Below are 25,984 nucleotides of genomic sequence, written 5' to 3'. Positions count from 1 at the left end.
TAGGGGAGTTCATAAAAAACCAATAAACTGGTTAATCGATTAAAAAAAACTTAACAAAATTTAAAATTTTTTTTCAAAATGGTTTATAAATTATAACCAATTTTAGAAAGTGGTTAACTACACGAATTTTAAAAAGTGGTTAACCAATTTTGAAAAGCGCAACAAGAAGATTGATGGTGAAGAGGAGCGCGAGGTTTTATCACACGAATACACAATAAAAGCGTGGAAGAAGGGGCTCTCCACTGCGCCTCTAGGCTCCGGACGAGCGTTTCAATGACTATATGTATCCTAAGCTCCTGACATTGATGTAGAAAAATATTAAAACAGAATACATATTTTTTTATACGCGGATTCAATTGAATTGGATTGGGTGACCCAAGTCTTAGCTGAAACTTGATTGAAGAAATTAACCAAACTATTTTTTGAAATCTCAAATTTCACCAAATTATAATGAAATCGGACCAAATTAATCTTAAAATATTTAAGTCTAGACCGAATATCGGCTTCTCTAATCAAACCGGGCCATGAGCACCTCTACTCATCGCCATTCCTACTGGACTGAGCGGACATGCTCACAGGCCAGGTCCAAAACTAAAAGCTGCCCACACAGAATTTTTAAAGGGTGGGACCAATCCGTTTGACAACCCTACGGGAACCAGAGCCGAACCAAGGAGTTGGCACTGCTGAGAGCCCCAACTGTCACTCACTCTGGCAGTCTCACTTCCTCCACTTTTTTCACTCACTGCGTGGTCCCCTTCTTCTCCCCACCTTCTCTTTAACCCTAGCCCTTCTCCACACTCTCTGTGCAGACGCCGTCCTCCTTCTTCCGTCTTCGTCCTCCTCGTCTGTCGCTTCTGTACTTTCTTCACTGTCCAAGTTTGTATCTCAGTTCCAAAATGCAGATGCCTCAGGTAATTTACAAAATTGCATGCGTTAGCTGCATTGCATTTATTTGAAATTCATGTGTGAAAAAAATTAGGTCATTTTTTCTTCTGCTGCTTGGTTTATAGAAAAATAAAAACAACAGGGTTTCTTTTACTCCTTCCTCTTAAGAAACGGTTTTCAGAGCTTACTTATGACTTATAAATTTAGATGGTTTATTTCAGCATTTGTTAGTTTAAAGACATGACGAGACAATGGCTTTGGTCTTTCTTTTAAGTTTCTAGTTTTTATGTTCTATGTCTTATGTTTTATGACCTCCTTATGACTTATGAGTTATGACTTGAACTTGATGTTATGTTTATTTGCTAAATTGCTACTATATTTGCTGCATTAATTGGATGTCTTATGACTAGAAAATTGCTTACATAGATTAGATTTTAAAGTTTATTGTATTTGCAATTTTTCTGCATGTTTTTTTGTACATATATATGCATTTTTTAGGTAATCCGCTATTTCCGCCATTTTCCACAACGCCATCTGCCATAAAACTATGGCGGAGTTTTGGCTCATCGCCATGAGCCGCCATCCACAATAAAAAACTATGATACGTGATCAAGTTCTATTTGTGCAGCATCCATATCATACCAATCCTGTACCCATTCAAGGATCTTCAGCATTGGTGCCAGTGGATTTGAATGAAAACCATGTTGATTCTCACAATGGTGCACAAAACGGTGGATATCAACAAGCAGAATCCCTCTTCCGACAGTCCCAGGTTGAGTAAAATTTGTAGTGTTTAATCATGCTGTTGCTGCTATCATCAGCCTAGGGTAAAAATATCTATTGTTTTGTTACCCTAAACTAATTGTTTGAATGTTTATTTGGTAACTAGTTTCATCATTTATGAGAAAAAAATTATCTTAGTTTATCACAGAAGTACTGTTATGTACTTTTTGGGGATTTCAGTTGAGTGATGATGATATATACTACGGACTTCCCTAAAACCTTTGAATACTTCCAGAAACTAGAGGCTGATCTACATATGTTGGGGATGAAAATTAAGCAGCACGAGGACAACCTAAATAATTTGAATGCTCAAAAGAGCAAATTGGACAATTCCATTCTTCATTTGCAAGGTACGTTTGCTCTTACTTTCTATCTGTTAAGAAGCTACTTATTACTTTTTCAATTTCATGAATAATTATCCTGCCTTTTGTGGTGCATAATCAAATTGATGTCGTAATCTTTCACATTGTTGAGTGTCATTGCATATTCTGATGACAACGTAGTGAAGTGTCAGTGATGTAGAAGTGTCAGTGACAGTGATGTAATTGTTGGCAACCAGAGGATTCTGAAGCTTGCGCTTGTTTTGTCTGTTTATCTTAACTCCCATGTGAACCCCTTGAGCAAGAATAACCACTTATTTGATTGCATTTTTAATTGATCAAAATATTCTTACTAACAGTCATGTTTACAATTTCGCGTTTTGAAATTATGCTTTTCCCAAATTAATTCTGTATTTTTATCTTAAAAACATTAAAAAGATGCACATCACAGCTACAGAGTGCTTGTTGATTTCTAATTATACATGATGATATTAACATTATGCAGTATGATATGTTGGAGTGAAAGTTTGGTGTGTATATCTACTAGATTTGTTCCCTAGTTGTTATACTTTTTACTCCTCTGCTCAAAACCTGAAATGATCTATTGTTTCATTTTCTTTATTAATTCTATATTGATGAAGAGAAAGTTTCAGTTGTGTTATGTATCTGTTTTTCTATTCATAGTTACTAGTGGGAAATCAGAGTCTTCAAATACACTTACCATTGATAATGGGGACAGTCCCCTCCCCATCAGTAAGGAGGAGGTTAATAAACAGATATTGCAACATGAAAAATCTGCTGCGGGTATTTTGTGCCAGATCAAGACTCGTTTTAAAGCTCAGGCATCTCATCTTACACCAACTAAGGATGTTGTGGGGATTGTTGCCACACTGGGCCAAGTTGAGGATGACAATCTTAGCAGGTACTATTTGGCATAGATATTTGATTTTTGGCTTGTGAATCATGCAGTTATTCCAAACTTGTGAATTGTGATAGCTTTCATGTATCTTCAGTTTCAATGACATTATCTTTGAAAAAGAAAAATTTTAAAAAAGCCTTATTCATCTCTAGTTCCATTTCTATGAATGTTTACACATACATGCTGGTAGTTTCATTGTGCTTATTTGGAATGCAGACTTTTCTCAGAGTATCTAGGGCTGGACACCATGCTGGCGCTTGTCTGTAGAACCATTGAAGGAATCAAGGCTCTTGAAATGCATGATAAGGACGGCATTGTAAATAAGAGTTCTGGTCTTCACGGATTAGGTGCCTCTATTGGAAGGGCTTTGGATGGTCGGTTTCTAGTGATATGTCTTGAATCTCTGAGGTATGATTACATTTACAAGTGTCTCTATGAATAAGTTAGTGTTTTAATTAACCTTTTTCCTCTTTTCTTTTAGGCCTTATCCAGGTACATATATGGCTGATGATGCACAACGGAAGCTGGACATTTTAAACCCAAGATTACCCAATGGGTCATGTCCGCCTGGCTTTATTGGCTTTGCAGTGAATATGATCAACATTGATAGCTCAAACCTATTTGGTGTAACTCCCAGTGGTTATGGCCTCAGAGAAACCCTGTTTTATAATCTCTTCTCTCGTACACAAGTATATAAGACTAGGGCAGATATGGTACAAGCACTTCCTTGCATAAGTGATGGAGCTCTCTCTTTAGATGGAGGAATGATTAGGAGCTGCGGTGTATTTTACATGGGCAATAGGTATGGGGAATGAATGATAGATTTATTAAATATTAGTGTCGGAATGATTTTTCTTGAAATTTTATCCTGTTTAAATGTCTTTTTTTGAAAAAATCCTAAGATGTTTAGCTGGATTAACTGTTATGAAAATAACATCATCTATAACCGAACTGAACAATCATAGTTATCTCAATCTTTCACTTGAACTGATACATTATCTTACCTGATATGAATTATAAATTCTAGCCTGTAGACATGTTCTGCCACATATGGAACCTCTAGATTATCATAGCTTCGTTAATTTAAGTATTTCTTGGTTCTTTTGATTTATATTGTGTGATCATTGATGAAAAACTGTTGTGTTTCAAGAATCAGTTTCAAAATCCTTTTTAAAGAATATGCTTCAGTTGTGCATTAATATGCTATTTTTGCTTCTACTAGACTGAAACCATGTAAAGGAATTTAGAACTCTATATCGATCTGTACCCTATAGTAAGATGTTATCCATAAATTGCCATAATTATTTATCGACTTTCTTTTATCCTTGGCGCCGTGGTGGTGGGATCCAGGGTGGATATAGATGTGAGATTCCCAAGGCCAGAAATATCAATGGGGATTGATAACTCCCTTAAACTTGAGATGCAATTAAAGGATTTGAAATCGCAGAAGGAAAATATTCTGGAAGATTTGAAAAGGGAACAGACTCTGTTGGATGTGGCAAAGGTCAATTTCCAAAAAAAGAAGAATGAGTATATCAGGTTTCTGGCAGAAAGCTCTGCAAATGCAACAACTCAGGTAACCTTTCTACCCAGTCGTTTGAAGCTTAATATAATGTAGTTGAAATTATGGAATCTGTTATTTTATCCATTCATTTTGTTTTAGCCAAGTCCAAGTTGCTTCATTTGTAGTAGAATGGTTTAAATTATTTGATGGTATCTTAGGAATTTATACGATTATTGGAGTGCTGATAGCCCTTTCTCATTTTATCTCGTGTTTATTGCAAGCACATGCCGGTTTTCATATGAGAGTCACATGCTTGTCCAAATGAAAAGTTCAAGGAGAGGCCTTTCAGTTGTAGCTTTGAGTGTGATGTAACTTACTATTTTTATCTTTAATCTAATGCACTCAGGTTGGAAGATTTTGAAATTAGCATGTAGTAAGATATGCAGAATGGGGCATGCAGCAGTAGCAACGTGTTTCAGTGCTTGAGCATTGAGATCGGAACATGTGCGATCAGGGTTGTTGAAGAAAGAGAATATCTCATCTCGATTTCTTAAATTGGAAGATGATGTTTGCATAGAGAAACAAGCTAAGGCTTCCTCGTCTATAGCCTCCCTAGGCTAACAACCATTTTGGCATTTTCTTGAATTGTAAATCACCTGAACACGCTTACTCGTCTATAGTTCTGTACAGTGTGATTATGGGAGGTGTGAATCTTGTATATTTCTCTTTAGGATTTTACCCTTTACCATTTTGCAATTAATCGGATTTATTATTTTGTCATAGGAAATTTCATTCTATTCCTGCAGTACCCCCCCCCCCCCCCCCCTCTTTTTATTTGGTCGAGAGTTGAATAATTCTTGGAAGGGAAGGCTCTAAGCTTACCATAAAGCATAGCATGGCTTTTGAACATTAAGGATGAGCTAAATTGTTATGTGCTTCAAGCGTTTTAAACGCAAGTCAATGTTATCCCTATATAATTCCTTCTAAAAGAAAAATCGGAGGAGGTATTTCTTCTCAAATTATTAGTTTTCCTGCAAGAGTAAATTATTTTGATAATTTAAAAGATATAGATTTTGACAACGGCAAAATGATTTTTTTAAAAAAAAATATATACTGAGTCAACCAATTGTTTCCTTATCACGTCCTCATCTTTTTTTTTTTTTTTTTTTTTTGTTTTTTGCTTTCTAATTTTGGGAAACACAAAATAGAGGGGAAAAAAATGAAACAAGGGTGTGAAGAAGAAAGAAGAAATAAAAATGCAGGGAAAGAAACACAATAACATAAAGATAAAAAAGTATGACAATAAAATATATGATCTTGTGGTTAGTTTATTAGTCTATTATCTGGTGGTTAGTTTATTAGTCTATTAGTGTGGACATGTTGTAAGAGTAATTTTAGACCAATTGATTATTAGCCAACATAATTAACTTTACTAAAAAAAATAGTTTAAAAATAGTGTAAATTACTAAAATGGTATTTAAAAGTTTTTGTTATTAACAAAAATAACCTTTAAAAATACAAATGACAAATAAGTAATTAAGTAATTTGAAAATATGATAATAAAAAAATAATAAATATTATATTTTTTATAAGTCGTAAAAAAACTGATATTTATCAAACGATTTATCTATTTGACTTGAATTTTTGAAAAAATATTTAGATAATTATTTAAAAGTTGTACAACAAAATTTGATCCCTAAAATATTTTTTATTTTTCAAAATAACTTGGTCATTTATAATAAAATTTTTAAGAAAAATTACCATTTATACCTGTAAGCGTACACACAGAGTAATAACAGAGAAAATGAGAAATTGAGAATTTGTATTATTTATCCCTTTTACACAATGCCCTTATGTATTTATATACTACACAACTTAGGATAAACTACACTCAATTATAGTTACATTCAAGACACAATAAAAAAGGTCCAACTTCGTAGACTAAAACTAAGTCATACTAACTACTCTGCACTCCTTATACTCTTACAATATCCATGAATATTCATTACACTGACAAATTTACCTATGAAAAAAAAAACTCATCTTATGCCTATAAAAGATGAATTCTTGGATAAAATTAACTAAACCCTAAAAATCTATTCAAAATTTTTAAATTATCCCTATTAACCAAACCTAACCCTATCTTATTTCCAATCTCTAACCCTTAGCTAACATCACTCTAATTTTCAACCTTTCACCACCACTACCACCATAACTCATCTCAATAATCAAAGCTAATAATGTCATCTATCAAATTTCACAACACTAATATCATCATCAACAATATTCTTAAGAATCAAGGCTACTAGACAATCCCCAACTGCCACCTCTTCTGCCCACAGAAACTACCATTCCACCGCCTCCTCTATTTCGAACTTCTCACATTCTCCAATCCTTCTCAAGCACGCCATCACCATAGCTGCATCATCTTCGCCAGATTGAACATCATTAGTAACATTGCCAAAGAGAACGACGAGGAACAACAAAATGTCTTAAAGAAAAATTGTGGATTTGGTGACCTACTGTCGTTGTCTCCGCTGAAGATGCTAGAGTGGAAGGCGGTTCTGTCGATGTCGGAGGCAAATGGAATAACACGGGATTATTTTTCATGGTAAATAACATGTTTTTTAACACCCTTATTATCAGAATGTCACGCTTCCGTCTGTGCCACTTTGATAGCGAGGATATTACGCCGACTTTTATATACTTATTAATATAATATGAGCCTTTAAATCGAAACCATATCGTTGTTTTCTTTAAAAAACCGAAAGTTCTTTTTTTTTTTTTACAAACATGCATATATAAACAAATTCAATCACAATTTTCATATACATATATATATACACACATAAGCATACGAGACTTCTCATACAAATAACTTACAAATATTGAAAACATACATATCATTACAACTCCTATCCCTCTTTATAGAAATATAATAACAAAGGCAAGGAAAAAACTATAACTAATATATAAATATACAACACAATCAAATGCGTAGAAAAGCTCCTTAAACTCCTCATCCGTCCTGAAATGAGAAATCTGTACGGGGAGAACCTAACCACACGGTCTCATTATAAGAATTTCAAAATTATCATATGAAGATATATAAAAGAAAATTGTTTTCAACCGTAGTAATCATCACTTGTCTTATGAATCTTTTTGAAAACTAACAGTCAATTATCCAAAAATCCGAATTCATATTTTAAATTTATAAAAGTCAATCAAACATAATATCCAAAGGGTTTCACTATATACCAAAGGACCATACTAACCAAACTTACCACTGATTCATTCAATCACGGCCTCCGGTCCAAACATGACCCAATCACGACCTCCAACCCAACACAAATCAAATCATTCATAATTATTCTCAACATGACAAATTCTCCAACTTACCGCAACTTACTAAATAGGGATACCTCACCTTATTACAACCTCCGGTCCAATTTCACACTAATCAATATAATAACAACTATACCACAACATTCATATCCAATTTCAATCTTACCATCATATAGCACTCACCAAACACCCAATTCACATAATCATACTAAATCACACTTCATCATCAACACACAACATTCAACACTATCTTAGGGCAATTAACCTAGGTTTTCATATAGTGTTACATAATGTCTATCCGAAATTAAGACCCGTACCTTCGTTGATGGCAGTCTCAACCTTGGAAAAACTCTTCTCCGACAACGCCAACCTCCACCGGTCCAAGATGCACCAAGTTTCTCACCAATGTGATCCTTGACTCAATTCCACACTGAATTTATACTAAATTCAATCCAAACAAGTTCTATTCCATTTAATCACAAAATTTTCACATAATTCAACCTAGGTTTTTGCATATAGAGGAAAAATTGGGGGATTAAGATTCCTTATCTTGTCTCACACAACCTTAGGTTGAAACTCTATTGAAACTCAAGATTGAACCTCTCCAAAACATCAAAAATAGAAATCTCTTAACAACTCAACCGAAAAACGCAAATTGAAAGAGAAACAAAAAATAGGGCAGCAATTTCAAAGTTTTTTTTTACCATAATTCTTAGATAGAATTGAAGAGAATATGGAGAGCAATGTGTGGCCGCAAACGGCTCGTCAATTGGCGCTACAATTTGGAAGTTGTAAGGATTTGAAGTTTGTGATCAATAGTGTCAAAAGAGGGCTAGGGCACTCTTCCTTCTCTCTTATGCTGAATGTGTGTGTTAATGAGGGGGAAGAGTGCTGAATTTCTTGTTAAGTGAGGGCTTTTGTATCTTGGGTTTGGGCTTTGGGTCCAACATGGATTCGTTTGGTGATTTTAGGTCTGTTGGCTCTATCTTGGACCAAAACCTTTTAGATAAGTGTCCAATTTTCTATTCTAAATCTTTTTCCATCATTTTTACAGTTTTAATATCCTCACACACAGTACCAGACAGATTTAAACCCACTACAACCAATCCTAATGTCGGTATGCATTTCACTACAACCAATCCTAATGTCGGTATGCATTTTTACATCCTACCCACCTTAATAGAATTTTTGTCCTCAAACTTTTGACCGCAAAAAGAAAATAGGTGAGAGTGGTTCTTCTTTACCTCCGCGTATCGTTCGTCAACCTTTTGCTAACCTTTAAAACAACTTTGTATCCCACAACTCCCCTATTCACGAAGCGTGTTGCTCCTAACAACATCAACCAGAATCAAGATTCACTTTAAAAGTTCAAGGTCTCATCTTAAATTTTAGTCCATACTCAAACCTGGTTAGGTTATCAAGGTGATTCATCCATCAAAATCTCTCGTTGCCAAACCGTCGAGCTGCAACCATGAGTCGCCATCGTCGTCGAGGAGAGGAAAAGAGAACGAACGCGAGGAGAGGAAGAAGAGGACGACGCAGCACTGGCAAGGAGCGCTGTCACTGTTGCTGTCGTAGGAGAGCCCAGGCGACAGAGAGGAGACGCGAGCTTGGAACCCCGACGAGTTAGAGGAGATGTCTTCGCACCTTGCCATCGCTGTTCGTGCCAGTCACCGCCGTTCATCACTGTCGTGCCTCTACTGCTGCCGTCAGGTCTGCCGTTCTACCCTATGGAATTGTTGGAGCTTGCCGGAACCACCACCGGAGCTACAGCTTCTCCATTCTTTGGTTTTTCTTTTAAGTACAGTAAGTTGTTTTGCTCCGAAAATTCTTTTAGTCGTTGTTCTGTTATATATTATTGAGATTTTGTGGCGTTATTGCCATAGAGCTGAGTTTCAGTTCTTGCATGTCGTGTTTGAAGTTGCTGTTATTCTTGTGAAAGCAATATGGAGCTGTGGTTGCGGCTGCCGCTGTTGCGGGCCAGGAGCAAGAGGGGTTTCGACGCGTTTTATAGCGTTTGGATTTCGACTATTTAAGGTGGGGGCTTTTTTTTAAACTCAGTTTATCTACAAGATTTGTTATAACTTGTTATCGATACAAAAAATATATTTTTGTGATTTTTGCAAGTCTTATGGATTGAACTGAACTGTTTCGATTAATGTGATTGTTTACTTGTTTGATCTATTGACTGATTGAGAAGGCTGGATATTCTGGTTTGTTGATTGATTTTGTTCAGTTGGTAGTTGTTGAATTGGTTTTCTTAAATTAATGAAAATGATTGGTTGCTGTAATTCTTAGTTATGTTGATTTTTTTGCTTTGGACGCTGGATTGCAGTTGGTTTGATAATATATATTTGTAAGTTATATGGAAATTATTAGTGTTGAAAATTCTGATTGAGTTGAATAATTCTGGGTTGAATGCGATTTTGGGTCGACATAGATTTAAATTTAAAGTGTGAATTTATAAAAATGAAGGAAACCCTAAGGGTGGTAAAGTCTATTTTTAAGGGAGATTCTGTCCGAGCTTTTGCATAAATGTACAAAAAGGTAATTTTGGTTAATATTAAATGTTGAATGAAAATAGTCGGAGGGTCTTGTAATATTTGAAATGATCAAGTGATTTTTCTTTGGTTTCAATAGAAGATTTGAAAGGAAGCTAATTTTGATTGAAATAAAAAGTGGTTTGACTTCAAAGAAAATGATTTGATATTTGAAAATGATTTGATATTTGGAAACGATTTGATTAATGAAAATGATTTGATATTTAGAAATAGTTGAGAAAGGCTTGAGGAATGTTTGGATGGAACTCGTGAAGGGTGGCAAAGTCCGAGTTTTAGAGAAGATATTTTTATGAGAATTTAGAAATTTTATTTTGGTTATTTGATTGAAGAATTATTTTATTTGATTTTGATTTACTAAGGAAAAGAGTATAGTTTTGGGTGTCTTTAGCGAACTTTAAAGTAATCTTAAAGAATAAATGATTATGTTGTTTCAGTTAAGATTTCGATTTACAAACAGGATAATTTTTGAGTCTTTTAAAGGAGGTTCACACTTGAAAAGGTATTGAAGTTAGTTTTGAAAAAACTTGGTTAATTTAAAAAGGGATTTCGTTTGATTAATTTTAATTAAAGAGGTTATGTTTTGAAAAGTTTTAGTGAATTTAAAGTATTTAGGTTCGATTGACAAACTGGAGTGATTTCTGGGACTTTGGAAAGGCTTGAAATTTGAGAATGGAGTTGAAATCAGTTTTGATTATGATTGGGTTATATTTGATGTGATTATATAGAATTGTGGAGTTGATTATGATCTGATTTTGATTACGTTAATAATGAGATTATGATTGAAGATATGATTGGTAAAATTGATGGATTTAAATTTTGATTATGATTGAATGAGATAAAGACTTGAGACTTGAAACACCTGGGTAGGATGCAAGGGTTGTGGCTTAGTTCCACTTGCTCTGGGTTGAGATTGGAAACACCTAGGTAAGATGCAAGAGTTGTGGTTTAGTAACACTTGCTCCAGGTTGATATTTTTAAACACCCGCCTGGGTAAGACACAAGGGTTAAGGTTTGTCCTACTTGCTTTATGTTGTGGTATTCCATATCCGGGTTAGCTATCGAATGTGTCGGATTCTGGCAGTTTAATCAATGCGTGAGCTTATGGCTAGTAGGACAAGCATGCATCATCTACATCTATGTGACATTGTTTGAGTGTGAACATTATATTTGGTTTGCCTATATGATTATCACTATTTAACTGCTATTTGCTCTACCTGCTGTAATTACTTTTGATTGTGCTTAAACTTCATTACATGTGTTTATGACTGGATGATTCGGATTGTGGTGGTTGAGTGTTGATTGTTTTTCTTGGGCCGGAGGCCGTGATTGATTATATGTTGGGCTGGATTGCTGTGGTTCAATTTTATTTTGGACCGGAGGTTGTGATAAGTTGAACTATTGGATAAAATATTACTAAAATTGGACAATTGTGATATTGAGGGGGACTACCGACTTGTATTGAGAAGAGTTGAGAACCTGAGATCACTATATAGCTAAGATATAGTCTGATTTTCCCTGTTTGGATTTAGAAAGGACCTTAGGCTTAAATCTGGTGCATTTTGGAGTTTAGAATTGTCTAGTGGATTCATATCTTTTTAAATAGTCTCTATTTGGAATCATTACCCTACTGGAAACCTTCGGGTTCTCACCCGTTGTTAGATTTTGTTATTTTCAGATGCAGGATGTGATGCACCTTATTGAGCATGTCAGACTCTCTTTGAAAAGCAAAGACTCCTTTACATTTTGTATTTTGTGCCTAGTGTTTTTATATTCTCCCCTTTTGTATATGTTTTTGTATATCCCTCTTAGAGGTTGATCTACGGAGAAACAGGTTGTATTTTATTTACTTCTGGATTGTATTATACTTTCTAGCCAGCTTTGTCTTAGCAGGTCGAGACTAGTATTTTCTTTGTATCTCCTTTTGAATTTTATATATATCCCTTTCGTTTTCTGTATATTGACACCTTTATCGTTAACGTTTCGAGTGCGATGCAATTTCTGTTCTGTTATCTTTCTTGACAGGCTCCTAGTTAAATTATATTTCTTCAATCTATATGTATGTACTTTTCTGTTTTAGAGGTCATAATATACCTCACCACCTCTAATTACGACTATAGCGTAAGGTTTTGTGTGGTAGGGTGTTACATATTTGACCTTCTTTAAGTGGTTGTGAAGATGATGATGTCATCAATGAAGAAGAATAAAAAGTTGAAGAAACTATAAATGTTAATTTTAGAAAGGACAATGTTGTTATAATGGAGAAAAAGGTTAAAAATAAGACCCTCTAGGAATGTTAAAGGAAATGATAGTGTTATGGTTGTGGATGATCATCCTCGTTGGAGACTTTAGAAGCTAAGCTCTTATTATTATTTGAAAAAAGGACAAATAGGTACCTGACTTTTTTTTTTCGCAGACATTTTTATCCTTGGTCATCTGAAAATACTTTTAATTTGGACATATGCAATCCTCCGTTCATATGGGTCCATCAGACCCAATGAAAAACTCTGACATGGCTCCCGTTATGCTAACCTGGCCGTTACGCAGGCACATGTGGAGGAGAAGTTTTTAAAACGGGACAAATTAGTCCCCTTATTCAAGATGGCGCAATTTCAAATCCTCTTTCTTCCAATCATTCTTCTTCTTCGTCCTTCTTCTTCTTCAACCAGCCTCACAAGTCACGAGTCACCACCATTAATAGCAGCTCCCTGCTCTCATTACAGCTTCGCACCAGTCACCATCATGATTCGCCGTCTATCACCGCGCCCGTCACAAACCGGATCTCTCTGGTGCTCTCATCTCTCAAACTCGCCTTCCTCACCTCCCTGTCAACATCTCGTTTCTGCCTTCTTTGACAGTTTCTCTTGCCGGCCACCAACCCATCGTTCTTCAATGTTGACAGTAGCAGAGCAACCTTCCAGTTTTAGACTTTTAGTTAAACCATTAAACATTGGTTTTTAAATTATTTATGTTAACTGAATATCATGCATGAGCTCTGAATTTTGATTAAAAATATTTATTTGTATATTATGGTATTATTATGCTTGATTTTTCTGTTATTTTTATGGACGAGATTGAATCGAACAATGAAATTCTGAACATCATTGGATTTTTGGATTGAGAGGAGATGGAAATAAGGGTTTTGGGGATGGTTTACGTGCTTGAGATTGGGTAATTTAGGAGGAAGGAAGCAGTGGAGGCCATGCTCAATGAGGGTTTTGGTGGAGAAGCTTGTAGAGCTGCAAAGGTTAGAGCTTTATGGGGATTTGATTGATTTAGATCACAAGAAGAAGAAAGAATAAAAAAGATGAGCACGACTAGAAGAATGAGAATTTGAAACGGCGCTATTTTGAAGAAGGAGGACTAATTTGTCCCGTCTTTAAAAAATTCTCTACATGTGCATTCGTATCGGCTAGGTCAGCACAACGGAAGCTACGTCAGATTTTTTCATGGATGGAGGGATGCATATGTCCATATTTTAAAGAGGTCAGGGAGTTAAAAGTATTTTCAAATGGTTAGAGGCAAAAATATTTGCGGGCAACAGCTGATCCAAAGCAAAAGAGTGCGTTTAAGAACTCTGGACACCACTGGTTGGGGATTCTAGCAAAGTTGAATCACAATCATAAGGGGTTCACCCAGTTAAGTATCTGTGGCGTATATGTATCCGGTGGTAATACTGGAAAACAAAGCGCTTAGGGTCATGGCCAAGACTCAAAAGAAGCTGTGTTCAAGAAAAAAAGAACTAAACTAGGAGAATCAATAATATTATCTGAATTCTAAGTTCCTAAAGATGTCAATTATTTTGAGCTTCAAAGGAAAGTGAGATGCCAAAACTATTCAGAAGCAAAAAGCTACTAGTCCCGCTTATATAATTGAACTGAGCTTCATTGAGAACTCTGAGATTTATTGTATCCTTCTCTTCTTTTTAATCTTACTTTGATTTTGGTTGCTTGGGGACAAGCAATAGTTTAAGTTTGGTGTTCTGATGAGCGGATATTTTATACGCTTTTTGGCATCACTTTCATACAGTTTTTGTTATGCTTTATTTAAGTTTTATTATATTTTCATAGGTTTTAGTGAAAAATTCATATTTTTGGATTATACTTTGAGTTTGTGTGTTTTATGATGATTTCAGGTAAATTCTGGCTGAAATTGAGGAGCTTTGGAAAAAGTCTGATTCAAAGACACAGAAAGGACGACAGATGCTGTCGGATTCTGACCTCCGTGCACTCGAAGGAGCATTTTTGTAGCTATAGAAGTCTAAATGGCGCGCTCTCACCGGCTATGGGGCTTTCCAGAAATATATAATAGTTTATACTTTGTTTTGAAAATGAAGGCCCAAAACTGGCATTCAACGCCAGCCACCAACCCCATTCCTAGCGTCTAACGCCCAAAAGGGATAAGCTGGCGTCCAACGCTCATTCAGGAGCCTAAAGCTGGCGTCCAACGCCCAGAGGGAGTACCAACTCGTGGCTTCACTCAAGCTCAGCCCAGATACTCACCAAGTGGGCCCGGAAAGTGAATTTTCGCACTACAAGACTAGTTTATCTTATTTTTGTAATTCTTAGTTAGCAAGTTAGTATATATAAATCAAAGATCACCATTGTTAGAGATCTTTGCCCATTCGAACCTTTCACTATTATTTTCTGTATAGTATGAGTTACTAACCTCCTAGGTTAAGGTTAGGAGCTCTGCTGATTCTTATGGATTAATAATATCACTATTTTATTTCACTTTATGCTTGATTCTATTCTAAAATGTATCTTCGTTCTTCATCCTAATGAATTGGGAGTGTAACTTTACCGCCATGCCTATTCACATGGGTTCTTGCGAGTCCTTGACGGGATAGTATTGAACCACAAGCTTGATTATACATCTCTTAGACGGCTAATCCAAGACTTCGTTGGGTACTTGGAGACATCAGTGCAGCCGAGGTACGGGGCGATTAGGGCCTTTGTGGTATAGGCTAGAATCAAAGAAGCAGCGTTCTCTGATCTGGAAGATCCGACCTTGTCTGTGGCATTTTGAGTAGGATCACCAAGGCAATGGACTGCTAGAGTTTCACCCCCGTTCAGATTGGATGACCGCTGACCCGACGTTTGATCTGAAGCTGAGGAGATTAATGACCGCTAACCCGGCGTTAATCATTTACAGCCTGCCATGGAATGAATCAATCAGAAGTTAGAATAGATGGTGAGAAAAGTTGATCCAGAAGGAAGAAGCATCTCCGAAGCCTCAACCGTTCACTTATACCATTGATTTCACACCTATCTAGTAACGTTTTATTTATTTATCTGTTTTATGCATTTTTCACAACAACTATCATATTTTCTGTTCGCCTGACTAAGATCTACAAGGTAACCATTGCTTGTTCAAACCAACAATCTCCGTGGGATCGATCCTGACTCACCTGAGGTATTACTTGGACGACCCGGTGTACTTGCCGGTCTATCTGTGCGAATATTGCGGAGCCAGTTTTGCGCACCAAGTTTTTGGCGCCATTGTCAGGGATTGTTCGGATTTGACAAACTACCGGATTATCTTGTTGCTTAGATTAGGTACTTTTTACTATTTTTTTTGTGTCTTTTGTTTTCTTTTCCAAAAACTTTTTCAAAAATCCGTCTTTTCTTTGTCTTTTGTTTGAGTCTAGTGTCAGTTTTTAAGTTTGGTGTCCTTTATGTGTTCTTTATTTTCTTTAAATTTTTGAATTTGTTCTTGAGTGTTCTTCTTGGTATTAAAGTTGTTCTTGTTTCTTTTCTTGTTTTGATCTTAAAATTTGTAAGTTTGGTATCTTTATGTTGTTTTTCTTTAAAATTTTCGAAAAACTAGTGTCCTTTGATCTAAAAATTTTAAGTTTGGTGTCTTTAGGTTGTTTTTTTCTTTCTTCATTAATTCGAAAAATAAAATAAATAAATAAATAAATAAATAAATATCTTTTCTATCTTTATTCAAAAATTTCAAAAATCTTGCTTTCTTTTGTTTATTTTAATTTAAAAATTTTAAAGTTTGGTGTTTTCTTGTTAATAAAGTCAAATTTCAAATCTTATCTTTTCAAATCTCTTGTTTTAATTTGATCCTTTCCTATCTTATATTTCTTTTAAAATTTCATAATTTAAAACTTTTTCAAATCTTTATTTTATCTTTGGTTTATCTCTCTTTAAATTTCAAATCATTATCTTATCTTATCTTAATTTTAAATCTCAAATTCAAATCCTTTTCAAATCTTCACCATATCTTATCTTTTCAACTTATTTTCAAATCTTTATCTTATCTTATTTCAATTTCAAAATTCAAAATCAAATCTTTTTCAAATTTTTATCTTATCTTGTTGACTTTATCTTTCCAATTTTAAATTTCAAAATTTTTTAAAATAAAATCTTTTTCAAATCTCCTATCTTATCTTATTTTCAATTCTTTCTTAATTAGCTACTTGTTTTTTCTTCTCTCTTTTTCAAAAACTTCCTAACTAATTCCTCTCTCTTCTATTTTCGAAAACTTCTTACCTATTTCTCTTTCTTCTTTTACAAATATCACACTCAAATTTTCAAATCTTTTTAATTCAATTAATAATTAAAATAAAAAAATATTTTAATTCTAGTTTTTCTTTTTACTTCTTAAATTTTTGAATTCTTCTATCCCTCTATTCGAATTCTTCTTCTCATTCCTCTATCTTTATTTTTCTTTCTTCTTCACATCTCACAGGGAGTTCTCTATCCTTTGACATAGAAACTCCCATTCTCTTTGTTTCTTGTACTTCTTTTTCTTGTTTATGAGTAGGAACAGAGATAAAGAACTGCTCTTTGATCCTGATCCTGAACCGGAGAGGACCCTAAGGAAGCGTTTGCAACAAGTTAAAGCACAACACTCCGAAAGATATCTCATAGAACTTTTTGAACAAAAAACTGAAAATACAAACATGGCAGCCGATCAGAATAATGGAGGAGATGCAAGGAAGGTTCTTGGTGACTTTACTTCACCCACTTCTGAATTCTATGGAAGAAGTATCTCCATACCTACCATTAGAGCAAATAACTTTGAGCTTAAGCCTCAGTTAGTCTCTCTAATGCAATAGAATTGCAAATTTCATAGACTTCTACTAGAAGATCCACATTAATTCCTATCTGAATTCTTGCAAATCTATGATACTATTAAGACCAATGGAGTGGATTCTGAGGTCTACAGGCTTATGCTTTTCCCTTTTGCTGTTAAAGACAGAGCTAGGATATAGTTGGATTCTCAACCTAAGGAAAGCCTAGACTCTTGAAAAAAGTTTGTCAATGCTTTTTTGGCTAAGTTTTTTCCACCTCAGAAAATGAGCAAGCTTAGGGTAGAAGTTTAAACCTTCAGACAAAAAGAGGGTGAGTTCCTCTATGAAGCTTGGGAAAGATACAAGCAACTGATCAGGAGATGTCCTCCTAACATGCTCTCAGAATGGACTATCTTAGGTATTTTCTATGATGGCCTATCTGAGATGTCCAAGATGTCATTGGACCATTCTGCTGGTGGATCACTCCACTTGAAGAAGATGCCTGAAGAGACACAGGAACTCATTGAAATGGTTGCAAATAACCAATTCATGTATACTTCTGAGAGAAACCCTATGAACAATGGGGTAGCTCAAAAGAAAGAAGTCATGGAGGTTAACACTCTGAATGCCCTATTGGCTCAGAACAAGATCTTGACCCAACAGGTCAATATGATCTCACAGCATTTGACTGGAATGCAAGTTGCAGCTGGCATCCCTCAAGACACCTCCTATGAAGGAGATGCCTATTATCCAGATCAACCCATGATGGAGGAGGTGAATTACATGGGAGAACCCTATGGAAACACCTACAACTCCTCATGGAGAAATCATCCTAACCTTTCATGGAAAGATCAATAGAAGCTTCAGCAAGGCTTCAATAATAATCAAGGTGGAAGAAACCAGAATAGGTTCAACAACAGACCACTATTCCCATCTTCTCAGCAACAAATGGAGACTTCTAAGCAGAGCCTCTCTGACTTAGCAACCAGTCTCTGAATTCCCTAAGACCACCCACAGTTTCATAACAGAAACTAGGTCCTCCATAAAAAATCTAGAGGTACAAGTTGGTCAACTGAGTAAGAGAATCCCTGAGACCCCTCCTAACACTCTCCCAAGTAACACGAAAGTAAACCCAAGAGAAGAGTGCAAAGCCATCACTGTAGAAGCTGAGGCCGAATCTTAAGGGGATACTCTGGCGTTGAACGCCAGTAAGGAAGTCCTTACTGGGCGTTCAATGCCCAAAGAGGAACCATCATTGGGTTGAATGCCAGTAAGGAAGACCTTACTGGGTGTTCAATGCCCAAAAAAGTACCATCACTGGCGTTGAACGCCAGTAAGGGAGGCCTTACTGGGTGTTCAACGCCCAAAATGGCACAAAAGCTAGCGTTGAACGCCAGTAATGGGGCAGCTGGGCGTTCAACGCCCACTATAAACTCCCCTATTGAAGAACTGAAGGCAACTAAGGCTCATGAGGAGACTATAGAAGTTCCCTTGAATACCTTGTTGCAAATCATGGATTATAAGGATCACTCCTCCTTTGATGAGGAAGAGAAAACAAAGGAAGAGCAAGTTGCTCAGTACCTAGGAGTCCTCATGAAGTTAAATGCCAAGTTATTTAGAACAGAGACATTGGAAGAAGAACCTCCAGTGCTCACCAAGAAACTCAATGCCTTGGTTCAAAAGAAACTACCTCAGAAGTTGCCAAATCCCGGACGCTTCCTAATTCCTTGCACCATAGGCACCATTACCTTTGAGAAGGCTCTGTGTGACCTAGGGTCAAGCATAAACCTCATGCCACTCTCTGTAATGGAGAGGCTGAAAATCTTTGAGGTACAAGCTGCAAGAATCTCACTGGAGATGGCAGACAGGTCAATGAAAAAGACTTATGGTCTGGTAGAGGATGTCTTAGTAAAGGTTGAAAACCTTTACATCTTTGTAGATTTTATAATCTTGGATATTGGGGAGGAAGAGGATGAATCTATCATCCTTGAAAGACCCTTCCTAGCCACTGTCAATGCCATCATTGATGTAGTAAGGGGAGAGCTAGTCCTGCAATTGTATGAAGACTGTATCTTATTCAAGATACCTAGCCCTAACTCTCCCTTTGACAAAAAAGAGATAATTGTGCAACACTTAGTGTTCCAACCCTCTCTCTTAGTGTAAAGCTAAACAGAGCCCCCATACACCAATTCTAAGTTTGGTGTTGGGCAGCAATCATCAAGCACTGAGGATAAAGGTACTAAGAAGAAGGTATCTAAAGGCTGGAGGGACAAGAAAATTTCCACTAAAGGCCTCTCACCTGGCATGAGTGTTATCTTCACTGACAACCCAGTCATTCCTCATACTGTGAACAAGATCCTATCTCTAGAATCCATGAGAGCACAGGCAAAAAGTTCATTATAAGGGGTGAAATTCTAAGCCCCTATCCATCTCCGTAAGGAGCTAACCATCAAGCTAGTGACGTTAAAGAAGCGCTTGTTAGGAGGTAACCCATCAATAATTAGAGTTTTCTTGTTTTTCTTAAGTTTATTTAAGTTATATCAATTTTATTTACATAATTATTTCATTAAGTTTGTGATTATGTGCAATATTTAGAACAGAAATAGAGACAGTCAAAACAGGAAACAGAACACCCTGGAGTAGGCCCCTTGCTGGAGTTGAACTCCAAACAAGGAGGTAGGAGTGGGCGTTCAACGCCCCAAGTGGACAAGGGAGCTGGCGTTGAACGCCACACAGGGTATCCCTAATGGGAGTTCAACGCCTAAGCAGCACAACATTGCTAGCGTTGAATGCCAGCCAAGAGGCATATAGACCTGGTGTTGAACACCAGGAAGGAGGTCTCCTATGGGCGTTCAACGCCCTATGAGGAGCATGGAGCTAGGCGTTCAATGCCCACAAGGGGGCAGGAAATTTGAATTCCCTAGCCTTCCAGGACCAGTGGGTCGCACAGAATCTCCACCTACCCCACCTTCTTCTTTCTCTTACTTTCACTCTTTCCCACACAATCTTCCCCATAAACCCTAAACGAATCACATCTTTATCTCTTCCCAAAACCATCATAACTACTCCCACCAATCCCCACCCACTTCAAATTCAAAATTTTCCACCCAATTCCCACCCATTCATTCGAACCCTACCCCATCCTACCCTTATAAATACCCGTTCTTCCAACCCTTTCAAAACATAATCCATACACTAAAGCCCCCTCTTAGCCGAATCACACTCTCTTTTCATCTCCCCTATTCTCTTCTTCTTCTACTCTTTTCTTTCATATTTTGCTCGAGGACGAGTAAAGCTTTTAAGTTTGGTGTTGGAAAAGCCTTGCTTTTTGCTTTCCATTCAGACTTATGGAACCCAAAGTCGGAGAATCCTCTAGAAAGAGGAAAGGGAAAGCTGTTGCTTCCACATCTGAACCTTGGGAGATGGAGAGATTCATCACCAAAGCTCATCAAGACCACTTCTATGAAGTAGTGGCAAAGAAAAGGGTAATTCCTGAAGTCCCCTTTAGGCTCAAAAAGAATGATTACCTGGAGATTCGACGAGACGAGGAGAGGTTGGGAAGTTCTAACCAATCCTATCCCAGAAGTTAGAATCTTAATGGTGCAAGAGTTTTATGCTAAGGCATGGGTCACTAAAATCCATGACACTAGTGTGAACCCTCTCCCAAAAATTGGAGCACCATGGTCCAAGGGAGACCCTTGGATTTCAGCCCAGAAAGTGTAAAGTTAGCGCTCCATTTGCCAGTAATGCAAGGAGACCCAGATTCTTACACTAGGAGAGTCAATTTCGATTAGAGGCTGGACCAAGTCCTTTCATACATTTGTGTGGAAGGAGCTCAGTGGAAGAGGGATGCTCAAGGCAAGCTTATCCAACTAAGAAGGCTTGACTTCAAGCCTGTAGTGGTTGGAATTCATCCAACGTTCTGTCATCCCTACTAGAAATCGGTCAGAAGTGACCATTGACAGAGCCATCATGATTCATTGCATCATGCTTGGGGATGAGGTGGAGGTACATAAGGTAATACCTCAAGCATTTTACAAGAAAGATGAAAAGCCTTCCACCTTAGCAAGGTTGGCTTTTTTCCACCTTATATGTCACTTATGCAATTCAGCTGGAATTGTCATAGAAGGAGATATCCCTATTGAGGAGGACAAGCCCATCACTAAAAGAAGGATGTAGCAAACTAGAGAGCCTACACATGCACCTCAACAAGAGCATGTGGAGCTGCCTCAACAAGAAATTTATGAGATGTCCCAAGGGATGCGTTTTCCTCCCCAAGGCTATTGGGACCAATTGCACACTTCTCTATGAGAATTGAGCTCCAACATAGATCAACTAAGGATGGGACATCAAGAGCACTCCACCATCCTCCATGAAATAAGAGAAGATCAAAGAGCCATGAGGGAAGAACAACAGAGATAGGGGCGTGACATAAAAGACATCAAGCGCTCAATTGGATTCCAAAGAGGAAGCAGCAGCTGCCATCACTAAGGTGGTCACGTTCCATACTTCCCTTTGCCTATGTCATTTATCTGTTTTCCATGTATTTTCTTTTATTGTCTGTTTCTAGTGCATGATCATCTTTATCTATGTCTTAAAGCTATGAAATATTCCATATATCTCACACCTTACTTGAAAAAAAAATTATTTGAAAAAGAAAAGTAAGATGCATGAATCTCGAGTTATATATTAAGAATAGTTCAACTATTTGATGTGGTGGCATTGCTTTTACTTTCTGAATGAATGAATAAACAGTGCATATTTGATGAGCGGATATTTTATACGCTTTTTGGGGGTATTTTTATATAGTTTTTAGTAGGATCTAGCTACTTTTTAGTATATTTTTATTAGTTTTTATGCAAAAATCACATTTCTGGACTTTACTATAATTTTGTCTATTTTTCTGTGATTTCAGGTATTTTCTGGTAGAAATTGAGGGACCTAAGCAAAAATCTGATTCAGAGGCTGAAAAAGGACTACAGATGCTATTGGATTCTGACCTCCCTGCATCGAAATGGATTTTCTGGAGCTACAGAAGCCCAATTGGTGCGCTCTCAATTGCGTTGGAAAGTAGACATCCTGGGCTTTCCAGCAATATATAATAGTCTATACTTTGCCTGAGTTGAGATCACGCAAACCGGCGTTTAACGCCAAGTCTCTACCCTATTCTGGCGTTAAACGCCAAAACTGGCATAAAAGTTGGAGTTAAACACCCAAACTGGCACAAAAGCTGGAGTTAAACACCAGGAGCAGCCTATGCACGTGAAAGCTTCAATGCTCAGTCCAAACACACACCAAGTGGGCCTCGGAAGTGGATTTCTGCACTATCTATCTTAGTTTAAACCTAGGTCACTAGTTTAGTATAAAAACTACTTTTAGAGACTTACTATGGACTGTCTGACATTTTCACATTTGAACTTGTATTTTCTATGGCATGAGTCTCTAAACTCCATGGTTGGGGGTGAGGAGCTCTGCTGTGTCTCGATGGATTAATGCAATTACCACTATTTCTCATTCAATCACGCTTGTTTCTATTCTAAGATATTCATTCGTACTTCAACATGACGAATGTGATGATCCGTGACACTCATCACCATTCTCAACCTACGAACACGTGCCTGACACCCACTTCCGTTCTATCTTAGATTGAATGTATATCTCTTGGGTTCCTGGTTCACGAGTTTGACCGCCTCTCCTGACAATAGAGCATTCAACTCCATGATATCAGAATCTTCATGGTATAAGCTAGAATCAATTGGCAGCATTCCTGAGATCCGGAAAGTCTAAACCTTGTCTGTGGTATTCCGAGTAGGATCTAGGAAAGGATGACTGTGACGAACTTCAAACTCATGAATGCTGGGCGCAGTGACAGTGTGCAAAAGGATCAATGGATCCTATTCCAACATTAGTGAGAACCGACAGATGATTAGCCATGTACATGGACCCTTTTCACTAAGAAGACGGCTGGTAGCCATTGACAACGGTGATCCACCAATATACAACTTGCCATGGAAAGAGACCTGCGTGCGTGAAGAAGAAGACAGTAGAAAAGCAGAAATTCAGATGACAAAGCATCTCCAAAACCTCAACCTGTTTCTCATTACTGAATCATAAGTACTGTTTAATTTATGTTATTTATTTTTCATAAATATAACCACTCTTATCATTAATCTCCTGACTAAGATTTACAAAATAACTATAGCTGCTTCAAGCCGACAATCTCCGTGGGATCGACCCTTACTCACGTAAGGTATTACTTGGACGACCCAGTGCACTTGCTGGTTAGTTGTGCGGAGTTGTGAAAAGTGTGAATCACAATTTCGTGCACCAAGTTTTTGGCGCCATTGCCGGGGATTGTTCGAGTTTGGACAACTGACAGTTTATTTTGTTGCTTAGATTAGGAATTTTTTTTATTTTTGGTTTAGAGTCTTCCGTTTGAGTTTAGTCTTATATTTTAAGTTTGGTGTCAATTGCATAAGTTTATTTTTCTTTCATTTTTTTCGAATTATTAGTGTTTAAAGTATAAAAATTTTTAAGTTTGGTGTTCTTGGTGTTCATCTTGATATTCAAAGCTTCCTTGTTTGTTTTCTTTGTTTCGATCTAAAAATTTTAAGTTTGATGTCGTTTTTACTGTTTTCTCTTTCTTCATTAAATTCAAAAATATCTTTCATAGTTATTTAATTGAATTTTCGAAAATCTCATTTAAAAATTCAGATTTTTATTCTATCTTATTCTAGTTTTGAAATTTCAAAATTCAAAGTCCCTTTCAAAAATCATATCCAAAGTTTTTCAAATCTTCTTAATTAAGTAATTATTTTAGTTTTAGAATTTATTTTTCTTTTTTCTCTTAATTTTTGAAATTTATATTTTAAATTCTAATTATTTTATTTTATCTTATTTGTTTTTTTTTACTTATTCGGTTGTTTTTAATTAAATAAAATAAAAATAAAAATATATTTTATTTGCAATTCACATCAATTTTCTTTTTTCCATCATGGACCAAAGTGGAAATGAACAGTCCAAAAGGACTCTGGGGTCATATGCTAACCCCATTACTACTGCATATGGGAGTAGCATCTGCATACCTCCCATCAGAGCAAGCAGTTTTGAGCTAAATCCTCAACTCATTATCATGGTGCAGCAAAATTGTCAGTATTCTAGTCTTCCATAGGAAGAACCTACTGAGTTTCTGGCACAATTTTTACAAATTGCTGACATAGTACGTGATAAAGAAGTGGATCAGGATGTCTACAGATTACTACTATTTTCATTTGCTGTAAAAGATCAAGCTAAGAGGTGGTTAAATAACCAACCCACAGCAAGCATAAGAACATAGAAACAGTTATCAGACAAATTCCTGAATCAATATTTCCCTCCAAAAAGGATGACACAGCTAAGGCTGGACATCCAAGGCTTTAAACAAGAGGATGATGAATCCCTTTATAACGCCTGGGAGAGGTACAGAGGGATGCTAAGGAAATGCCCCTCTGAAATGTTTTCAGAGTGGGTGCAGTTAGACATCTTCTACTACGGGCTTACAGAAAAAGCTCAGATATCTCTAGACCACTCAGCTGGTGGATCTATACACATGAGAAAGACTATTGAAGAGGCTCAAGAGCTTATCGATACAGTTGCTAGAAATCAGCATCTGTATATAAGTAGTGAGTCCTCCATGAAAGAAGAAGCTAAGGCAGTATCAACTGACTTTAGTCCTCAGGAACAAGTTGCTGAACTCAATCAGCAACTATCTTCTATAACAAGGCAGTTAGCAGAATTTAAGGAGATGCTACAAGAAACCAAAAATACTAACAAGGATATGGAATCACAATTGAATCAGACAAAACAGCAGTTATCAAAATAGATAACAGAAGAGTGCCAAGCAGTTCAATTAAGAAGTGGAAAAATATTGAATACCTCAACTCAAAGCAGTAGAAAGCCAAGAAAAGAACAACTGACAGAGGACGAGCAACCTGCTACCCAAAATCCCTCTGAGGACAGTAAGAGCCCAGAGAAGAATAACTCTGGCATTCAAACGCTAGAAAAGGGTGAAAAACTGGCGTTAAATGCCCAGTCCATGTCCAGTTCTGGCGTTCAAACGCCAGAAAGGGGAGGGAATCTGGCGTTAAATGCCCATCCAACCCCCAAGCCTGGCGTTCAAACGCCAATGAGGGATCAGACACCTGCAAGTGCTGATGGTAACCCCTCTAAGAAGGCTTCTCCAACCACCTCTGTAGGGAATAAACCTGCAGCAACTAAGGTTGAAGAATACAAAGCCAAGATGTCTTATCCTCAGAAACTCCGCCAAGCAAAATAGGATAAACAATTTATCCGTTTTGCAGACTATCTCAGGATTCTTGAAATCAAGATTCCGTTTACAGAGGCACTTGAGCAAATACCCTCTTATGCTAAGTTCATGAAAGAGATCTTAAGTCATAAGAAGAATTGGAGGGAAACTGAAAAAGTCTTCCTCACTGAAGAGTGCAGTGCAATCATTTTAAAGAGCTTACCAAAAAAGCTTAAGGATCCTGGGAGCTTTATGATACCATGCACATTAGAGGGTACTTGTACCAAGACAGCTCTATGTGATCTTGGAGCAAGTATCAACCTAATCCCTGCATCCACTATCAGAAAGCTTGGCTTGAC

At 36.8% G+C, this 25,984-nt stretch overlaps 1 protein-coding gene and 1 non-coding gene across 3 annotated transcripts; one reads left to right on the top strand and one right to left on the bottom strand.

Moving 5' to 3' along the window:
* The first annotated feature begins 412 nt into the window (after nt 1-412).
* Nucleotides 413-5,208, top strand: DMS3 (defective in meristem silencing 3). Of its 2 annotated transcripts, XM_016347641.3 has the most exons (8): nt 413-911; nt 1,514-1,657; nt 1,904-2,018; nt 2,673-2,910; nt 3,124-3,315; nt 3,389-3,709; nt 4,258-4,483; nt 4,818-5,208. In XM_016347641.3, exons 1-8 carry the CDS (start codon nt 897-899, stop codon nt 4,830-4,832), a joined length of 1,266 nt encoding a protein of 421 aa, XP_016203127.1. In that variant the 5' UTR covers nt 413-896; the 3' UTR covers nt 4,833-5,208. The 2 variants fall into 2 exon arrangements, with proteins under 2 accessions (XP_016203127.1, XP_020979977.1); XM_021124318.2 differs by lacking the exon at nt 413-911 and having other exon boundaries at nt 1,349-1,657.
* Nucleotides 5,209-17,632: 12,424 nt separating this feature from the next.
* LOC148565720 (small nucleolar RNA R71) lies at nt 17,633-17,736 on the bottom strand. The gene has a single exon (XR_015884917.1). It is a non-coding gene; the product is annotated as a small nucleolar RNA R71 (small nucleolar RNA).
* Nucleotides 17,737-25,984: the final 8,248 nt, after the last annotated feature.

This window comes from Arachis ipaensis, chromosome B5, assembly GCF_059453495.1.
Source record: "Arachis ipaensis isolate K30076 ecotype BB chromosome B5, ASM5945349v1, whole genome shotgun sequence".
NCBI classification, from domain to species: Eukaryota; Viridiplantae; Streptophyta; class Magnoliopsida; order Fabales; family Fabaceae; genus Arachis; species Arachis ipaensis.
The sequence above is the reverse complement of the archived record's forward strand: the minus strand, read 5'-3'. Positions and strand labels throughout refer to the sequence as shown.